The sequence below is a fragment of the Malus sylvestris genome, chromosome 11 (genome assembly GCF_916048215.2).
Source record: "Malus sylvestris chromosome 11, drMalSylv7.2, whole genome shotgun sequence".
NCBI classification, from domain to species: domain Eukaryota; kingdom Viridiplantae; phylum Streptophyta; class Magnoliopsida; order Rosales; family Rosaceae; genus Malus; species Malus sylvestris.
The window spans coordinates 29,772,635-29,782,341 of NC_062270.1; the positions used below are offsets into that span (position 1 = coordinate 29,772,635).

General features: G+C 34.5%; 1 protein-coding gene across 2 annotated transcripts; it reads right to left on the reverse strand.

Annotated features, from left to right (window-relative positions):
- Positions 1-2,375: 2,375 nt before the first annotated feature.
- LOC126591306 (probable beta-1,3-galactosyltransferase 2) lies at positions 2,376-7,190 on the reverse strand. 2 transcript variants are annotated; one of them, XM_050256959.1, is made up of 11 exons: positions 6,783-7,190; positions 5,912-6,005; positions 5,767-5,828; positions 5,479-5,690; positions 5,189-5,252; positions 4,720-4,792; positions 4,455-4,575; positions 4,144-4,231; positions 3,937-4,062; positions 3,730-3,839; positions 2,376-2,879 (listed from the first exon to the last, which is right to left on the reverse strand). In XM_050256959.1, exons 1-11 carry the CDS (start codon positions 6,920-6,922, stop codon positions 2,731-2,733), a joined length of 1,239 nt encoding a protein of 412 aa, XP_050112916.1. In that variant the 5' UTR covers positions 6,923-7,190; the 3' UTR covers positions 2,376-2,730. The 2 variants fall into 2 exon arrangements, with proteins under 2 accessions (XP_050112916.1, XP_050112915.1); XM_050256958.1 differs by having other exon boundaries at positions 5,767-5,831.
- Positions 7,191-9,707: the final 2,517 nt, after the last annotated feature.

Sequence of the window (9,707 nt, forward strand, 5' to 3'; positions counted from 1 at the left end):
ATATTATATATGAGAGAGAGAGAGAGAGAGAGAGAGAGATGAAAACGTTGGTAAGACTAAGACTAAAATGGTAATAGGGTAATAAATACAAAACCTTTGAGGGAAGAAGTAGATGTAAGTTATAAGTTATAACTAATACACCACTACTTTCTTTTTCCCTTTGTTTTGGAAAAATCATCAATATGGATTTATTGTTATAAAAAAATTTCCAGCGTAAATAAACAAATGCTTAAGAGACAAACTGAAGCTTTAAGTCATTAAATTAAAATTTTATGAGGACTGATATGAATTTGTCTTAGTGTGAAACAATAATCTTTCAAAGTAACGTTGTTAAAAAAAATATTCCAACATAAAAGATTTTGAAAAGGCAAATAAAGGTCTGGGATTCTCTCATCTCCTATTCACATCTCCTTCCCTTCTTTTTTCTCACATATTATTTTTTATCTTATTGTCTCTATAAAAAAAATCAATATAAGATTTTGACGTGGCTAAACTGTAACCGTTCAAATATGAGAAGAGGGAAGGGGAGAAAAATTAGAAGAGGAGATAATCCTCCTCTACAAATAAAAGGCAAAAGTTCTGGCCAATTTACTCAAAGAGACTATTACACAATGTTTGGATGGAGAATTTCTAAATTTTCATAGAATTTTAAATTACTCTACATTGTCACAAATCCCGATTAATATTCACTAATTCATTTTGTATATAAACTAAAACATCAATTGAATCAAACAAATGCTCCAATTTTTCAATGTGAATGGTGTCTTTGTTAGTTGGAGGCATATTGTCTACCCTCATGTTATGGTGCCCTTCCCATTCCCTCTTAATTGTACAGTCACGGTTAAGTCACGTCAACATTTTATATTCTTATTACTTTTTATCTTATTATCTTTATAAAAAAAAATTAATATAAAATATTGACGTGGCTTAACCGTGATCGTACAAAATAAAAGGAGATGAGAAGGGCATCCAAACAGAAGAGCAGACAATCTACCACCTAAGGAAATATAGTGGGGCTATGCTTTTTCAGTGCAGCTGCAGCAATCTTGTCATGATGTTATTATTATCTTGAACAGATGGCATGACGGATTAAAAGTAGGTCGATTTGGCTGTGCATCCTTTTTCAGAAATGTTAAACTTGTTTATAAGTGGGCAGCAAAATAATTTTGATGATAAATAATAGGAAACTTTAATGAAAAGCATCCGGTACTGTTCATTTTAACGAAAAATCACATTTTTACATTAAAAAGTCAATCTTAGTACTATTCACTTTACCCTTTATTTTGTCCTTATCATTAAAACTCAAAGTTTTCAAACTCTTTTCATTAGTTTTCCTTAAATAATACTTATGTGAATATTTTATGTCTTCACTTTTTAATTTAACTCAATTAAAAAATATCACTCATTCCTTAGTTTTAAAGCTCATGAAAAATTAATAACGTGTCAATTATGTTTTAAAACAATAAGACATGTGATAATATCATTGGACAAAATTAAAATATAAGTATTCACTAGTGAGTACTCAAGTATTATCTTTTAATCATCATTTTTCTTATAATGGAGTATTAATTACTATCTTATCATATATATTTCATGGATAGTGCTATTCACATACTCATTTTTACTTCTCACACACACTTATTAATTTTTTGTCATTAATATTCTTCAATTCATTCGATCAAACGGTTAAAATTTGAGAATGGTATGTGAGAAATAAAAATAAGTGTGAATAGCACTATCCATATTTCATATGAGAGAGAGACACACACAAAACGTTGTTCGGCACTTCAACAACTACAAATCCTCCCTACACAAGACATCACCATGACATGTTTTGATATTTAAAATCTTCTCTACTTTTCCTTATTGTATTTTTTTTTTTTTTTTTTGTAATGGAAAACATAATTTCCTCTTCTAAGTGATGGTAGAGAAGAACTTACATACAATGTGTTCGCAATTACTATGGTACCTCAAGTGACTTATATAAGGTTACACAACCTTGTTTTTGTGGTCAGAATAAATTTATAAAAGACATTAGGCGCTAATCAAGTGGTAGGTTAGGGCCTAACGGCGCTTAAAACAGTGGGTCAAAATCACTACACTAAAAGTGAATCCATTTCATAAAAGTTTCTCAATAACAACTTATTTGACTTCTCCCATCACTTTTTCTTTTGGTAAATTTCTCCCATCAATTTGGTTGGGACATTTAGTTTACCACCTAAATGCTTTTGTTTAGTCACTTAATTCATTAGCTCAGCTACTCATCAAATTCATTGCAGTCTGGGGAAGAGAACTGTATATGCATATGAACGAGTCAACTGAGTCAACTAGTCAGTGGTCAAAGATGTCACATTGAAGCTTCATCACCAAGGAAAGAGATAAAAACCACTTCTTCTACAACATGAATAAAGGTACAAAAAAAATCCAACTGGAACTTTATTCCGGAGCTTCATTAACCATGGAAGACTTACAATACAAATGGCCCCGGAAGCACTCAAAGAATGATTTTAACTACAATCTCTCGCTTCTTTCAAGTTTCGCTATTGGGTCTCTCGCTCCTTGTCTAAAATGGAGTAGAATCCCGGAAATAAGACACCAACTTCCCTGGAAGGGTGCCAACAGCCAACCCATCTTGCTATGCATCACATTTTCGTTCTCTGTGTGAATTTTTATGATACAAGCTCACGCCATTTACATGTTCCTCCTGAGTTTGGAAGAACGTTTTGTCCATTAGAAAGCTGCATTCCACAAAGCATTCTCACCTTCTCCACAGCGCTTGTGGACCTCCTTGATCCTCTCGGAAGACTTGCAAATCCCGCTGCAGCTCCAGTCAAATGAAGCAACGCAGACGTTGCCTGCCTGAGCCTTCCACTCACAATCTGTGGTAACAATTAACACCATTAAACTTGTAACTAAACGCTATGTCATGATAATATTTATTCCTAGTTTGAACTACCATTAACCTTTCTTCTAATATTGTTTTCTTTGCAATTCTAGACATGAAAACTTATCCCGCAGAAAACACACTGACCCACACCAATAACATTGAAACAGCACCATAGGTATTAACACAGGTGTTTCTCACGCATGTTATTTAGCACACGATCAGCCCTGACCTTGAAGTCTTAGACACAAGTCAAATGAGAATGTATGCCATTAATGCAAGTGAACTGTCATGGTAAGAAATGCTCTATCAATCGGAGGATCTGAACTAAGACCTCATGATGTCTTATATGAGCTGATGGCCATTGGCCACGATGATTAGGTGTGTATTGCAACTGGTATCAGCCAAACAATGTGTGGCAATTAAGGGGGCTGTAATCAACCCATAAAACAATTCTAAATGCTCTGGAAGGTTTAGTTGATCTGACATTTTAATGAACAATAAAATGGCTGATAACTCCCTGTGGGGCCTACACGGCTGCACCTTGTATAACATGTAAGCCAATGGTTTATGTCACGACCACCAAACTTTGTCCCTTCCCAGTGTGCTACATAGTTAACAATGTGTAACCTAAATAAATGATTTCAACTTGTTTGCTCTAAGTGTTAAAATTAAACATGACCATATGAAACAGAAACGCAACGTTGGAGCCATGGAACATGTAACAACCTATGTTAATCAGATATTTGGCACCCGAACTTTATATTTTTCCCAAAGCTATAAGAGCCTAATCAAGACCAAGCGAATTTAGAAAAATGGGGCAAAACAGACGGATATGAGATTACCAGGTGGTGTTCCACAACATAATCTCCGGTCATCAATCTGCTCCACATCCAATCCAATGAACCACGAACCCAAAGAAACATCCTCATTCGCATATTTGTGTAGCACATGCCTAGATGATTAGCAAAATGTAAGAAATAAGAAAGGCCCTAAAGGGTAGACATAATTTGAGCAGAACGATTTCCACTACATAAAATTTGGAAACATACTGGTTGTTTGATATGTAATTGGCCAAGTCTTTTGAGATAGCATAGAGCTGTCCTGTGGCATGACGGAAATACTTGTTCCCTTCCGCTCCGAATTTCCAGTACTCGGGCTCATGATATCTTACTCCCCTGTCAATAAACAAGTGAGGTAAGGGAAAGCATGCCACAAATGTCTAGCTGGTTTAAATAATTCAAAAGTGTACAACTCACTTTTGAGCAAGGACTGGACCAGATTTCATGCATCCAATATACACCCTGGGTTTTGATCGGTGTCTAGCTAAAGTTGCTCCAAGTGTTCCTGAAATTATATGATGAATGAACTCAACATTATGAAGAAATAGAGAACGATAACAGAGAAAGTTATTACACACTAGCTGGAGATCAGAATGTGCCCATTAAAAGGACAACACTAGTGGCTCCTTAAACAGGAGTGATTTAGGATGTGTTCCGGAAAAGCCAATTTCCAGTTTGTGAACGTTGAAAAGACATATTTTGAACAGAGAAGCCTGATGATTTTATACCTATATTTACATGTACATCATCATCAACTTTGACATAGAAATCTGCGTCCCACGAAGCAACAGCAGTGGCAAAGAATATCTTCGTCTTTGCTGACAATTCGAGATAGCCTTCAACATGATCCTGCTTTCATCAAATTTATGAAAACAAAATTGATTAGCTTTTTCCTCAGACCAACACATTACGAAGATGTCTCACATTGTTTATATGTGCTCCTCCGTCAGATAAAAGGATTTAACGAACTAGCTGAAAGGATAAAGGCTTTACCAGCCGCATAATGTCACCATGCCTCTTCTCCTCTGCTTCAATAGCTCTATCAAGGATACCACCTGATGTAGCACTAGCAACAAATAGAAGAAAAAACAGATCAGGCTTTATTCCTTAAAGGTTTTAATTTTTTTTTTTTCTTTCTTAAGAAGAGGAAAGCATTTCAACATTGAGATGACTATGTATGATACAATGAAAACGTAGACAATTTAGGGTAAATCATGTGATCAACATTAACTTTGAGATAAAAAATGTATTCAATTCCACCATGTTGTATAATTTCCAAAATGTTTCTAATAAAGTATATTGTTTATTCCATCACAAAAATCCCAATAGGAAAGAATCAAATTCCACAATCTTCTAGTGAAAGACTGACATGAACCTACATGAAGTCTATAGAAGGGAAAACCAAAACAAGAATTCAAAAGTAAATTGTTATTCACCAATAGAATTGAACTCAAACACCCACCTGTGACCTATTACGAAGCGAACTACAATGCCCTTTTCTTCCTCAAGCTGCTTTCTTTTATCCGCTATATAGTAAAGACAAAGTATAAGGGAATTGTCAGAGGCATTCACATATAATTAGAAAGGGGTGTGCTATCCACACACCCCTTGTTAATTTCTGTCCGTTGATCTTATTCAATTCATCCGATCCGATGGCCGAAAACCAAAAAGGTGTGGGAGAAGTAAAAAGGGGTGTGTGGATATCACACCCCAATTAGAAAACATAAAGAAAGTAGGTTGTCGATAAAAAACCTTGAGGCATCCAAGTAGCACGAACTGAATCTCTGCGCTTTCGACTGCTAAAAGCAGTGTTTATTCCTACGACCATCAAATACTTTCTTTTATTTCTTGTCTCGGGAATTCTTAAATTTTCTGCAATCGGTGAACCACTAAGTATAGATTCCTGTGCAGCCTTTGCAGCAGCTAATTCCATCTCCAAATTTGAAATTTTTTTATCCAGCGTGCTGCAATTTCGACGAGTCATAAGACATAATATTGAGTCAACTTCAACAAAATGAGTTGAGCTGCAGCATGACTTACTGTATAGCGTGATGAGTCTTTGAAACTTCCCCATAAACATCCTTTGGTTCATGTTCTACATCCTTCTATACAAAAACAACAGTAAACATGAATAAACAAATAAAGAAAAGGTAAATACGCGGCTGCTTAGATAAAAGGTACTTACAATTGTTGGATCACAACCAGAAACTAACTTGGGTGTTTCATTGTCAACCCTTGTTGTCCTCGACACGTCTTTAATTTCAGGCACTGACCACATTCTGTTGGCAGAATCCATTTATTTTTAATTAGTATACCACACGTCTGGAATTAAAAAAACTCTACCATAGAACACGCTACTTTCGCTTCTGATAAAGTTCGAGTAAAAACATGTTTTGATGGGAATGTATGTCCATTTTTGCAGAAAAAAAAAGCTGCATACAGTAATCAGAATGTGAAGATTAAGGACATAAACGATGTTATCAAAAACCAATATCCTAGTTTGGAAATTACGCAGGAGTCGCCCCATCAGCACATTTTCCGGCATTGAGAAGCAAAGGGAGGGAAAGAAAGAGACTAGGGAAGAAGGGAGGGCGCCGCGGAAGACGGTGACTTAGTACTTATGAAGAAGGAACAACAGACTCATCTCTTGAATTAAACAATTATGACAAAACCTGATTACTAGAATGATGTCTGAATTGAATCTTTGGATCTATTATATGAAATTCAGATCCATCCTAATCTCATAATTGTAAGGGACAACACAATCTTACCAATTCTGCGAGAAAAAAAAAGGGAAAATTCAACCAAAAAACAATAAACAGTAATACCACTAATTGAAATATAAACTAGTCTGCCATCATCAGTTATCACTACTTTAAGATACTAACAGAAAATTTAAGAAATACACCAATGATGCATTAATTACAAAAACCCAGAAGAGATTTAAGGGAAAACAAAAGCTACCCACTTCACCAAATGAAATTAATTAATCATTTTTTTCTGGGATTTTAAAGAAAAATCGAAACTTTAAATATGTAGAAATTCAAATAATTTACCTATCAGAGAAGAGCATTCCAGCACAAAAGCAACCAATACAAAACAAAAGTGTCCATTTCCGAGACACTGCACTCTTCGAAGCTGCTGCCTCTCCTCCTCCTCCTCCTCCTCCTCCTCCTCCTCTGCTCTTCAAAGACATTCTTCTCTCTAATCCGACCAGTCAAGCTAAACCAGAGCAACACTCATTTACCAATCCCAAGTCAATGGAGTCAACGCACTCGTTTGACCCAAAATTCAGATCCAGAAACCCACGTTCCTTAAAAAATCCCAAGTGGCTCCTCTGAGTGCTCGACACCACGGAGGTTCTGGTTTTGTCGGTGGGTTTCTGAGTGTTGTGTTTGTATGTATGAAGTTATAGAGCAGGTGGAGGTGCGCGGAGGTTAGGACAAGGACCAACAGCTGGGATTGAAACTTGAGATACCGACTTTTTATATTCAATTTTCTGTCGCGAGTTGTACGTTTTAGTTTCCATACTTCGATACGACTTTCCAACCACCCTATTATTTGCGAAGGATTTTACCCAAGAATTTTTCAACGAGAAAGTTTGAGTTTTAATAATGAGGATAAAATAAAAGGTAAAGTGAATAGTATTATGATTGACTTTTTAGTGTAAAAATGTAGTTTTTTGTTAAAGTGAATAGTACTAGAAATTTTTCGTTAAAGTTCCTATTTTTCAATGTACCGTGAACATAAATCGGTATACTAAATATTATAATATAAATAAATGGATATTCAAAGAAAAATAATAATTTAATCATTTGTATTATGATATTTAGACTACTAAATCATGTTTTGAACATGAAAAATCTTTGTATAGCTGCCTCTAAATATTGGACAAGGATTGTCTGCCCTCCCATGCTCTCTTATTTGTGTGGTTACGGTTAAATCACGTCAATATTTTATATCACTATTTATTTTTGTCTTATTATCTCTATAAAAAAACAATATAAAATATTAACGTGACTTAACCGTGACCATACAAAACAAGAGGGCACAAGAAGGCACCGGAAGTGGGAGGGCATACAATCCTTGTCCCTAAATATTGTATACCTCTCCCATGTGAGTCTATGAGTAATTTTTTAGCCTAAAATAGCAGGGTTATGAGGCTATATTTAGGAAGAGAAAAAAATTGTAATTTTACATGCATACAATACAATATAAGTTTGTCAATGACGAAGAAAACTTATATGAAATCGGTTAGAGATCGTTGTATTTATTTTTGGGCGAAAGGGAGGAAGGAATTTATCCTTTACAGCTATGTCAAGACCCTATGAAATTTTCCCTTCAATTTTGTTAGCATTTTGGTAGGAAATGTGGTAGTAGCGTTGCCAGAGGCACTCTACTCTAAGTTTTCGTGATTAGTTGAGGAAGACTTACTTGACAAATCATGTGATAGAATTGGAAGAGATAGAAACAAAAGCATATGTATTCCGTGATAGGTAAAAGTTTTGTTTGTCAATAAACGACAGAAAATAACTTGCAATGAAGTTACTCGTTGTAAGTCACAATACATACAACCACACTATTAAGTTATTCTCATCATGTTAAATTGCAAAAAAAAAAATTAGCGAGTATAAGATACTCCGAACTATTGCTCATTGTCTAAACCATAGAATTGACACCCACAAGGTTTACTTACGCTTTCTGACATCCACAAGAACATTGCCTAAACCCTAACAAAGCATATAAAAGAAAAGTTGTGCACAAGTACATAGCAATGGAACAAAATTTGAATGGGTTAAAATCGTGTTGGAAATTGTAATTTAACTCATAGAGGGCCTTCGATTTTGCACAGATATGATACAAAACAACTTCACGGGGCCACATCCAAGTTTTATCTTTTCTTCTCTTCGGTTTTATAATTTTATTTTATTTTTTGGTGGACCAAATCAAAATTTACATATTAAGTTTAGAAATGATTTTATTAGCTGTACTTGTAAATTAACCAAGTTCGTAATTAGAAAATTAATAGAATACTTTGCATTGCAAGTGAAGAAATGAAAATGTTTGTTGAACCAGATTGTCATCTCACATGTTAGATAAGGTGTAGAATTAATTCATTCATTTTAGAGAATCAAAAGGTGGACTTTTTTTCCTCTGATTAAATTGATTTGTCTTTTGGAAGAGAAATTTTCTCGTGTCATTAACAAACAACGTGACAATGTTGTCTGTTAGGCGAACGGTGTATTTTCAAACACTTTCGAACGTTTGATAAAAGATTATTGAACAATAACGTTGTTTTTTTTTAATAAATGAAAAAGTGGTTGAGGAATGAACTAAACCTTACAATGGGCTGGCAATAATATGGTTCAAATTCACCTTTGAAGAGAATTGAATATAAGACCTCTCACTTATAAGTGACGAGGAATACCACTAGACCGTCGTACTAAGTAGCTAAGAATAACGTCGTTGAGATTATATCCCGCTTTTTAGCTATAACGGTCTTTAAGATTGGTATAATTCCTCAATTTGGTATTTGAGATTTGAAATCGATAGAAGTGGTCTATGAGTTTGTCCACCATTAATCATTTTGATCTTTCCGTAAAAAAATCTCTATTAAATAAGAATAAAATGACAAAAATACTCTTGATATTTTTTTTCATATCATTTTGGCTCATTGTTTATAATTAAATTGAAAATATTTTGTCATTTATCATATTTAACGGAGATTTTTACAAAAAGACCAAAGTGATTGATAGTAAACAAATTTTAAGACCGCATCTATCAATTTGAAATCTCAATTACTAAAATAAAAGGTTATGTCAACTTCAGAAACCCTTTTAATTAAAAAACCAAATATAATTATATGACGAAAATCAGTCAAAGACCCCATCTACCCTTACGCACCAGAAGGTGGCATGTACAAGTGGAGCACGTGTCAAGAAATGATGACTCAAATAATTGATTTTACAGATCAACGACGG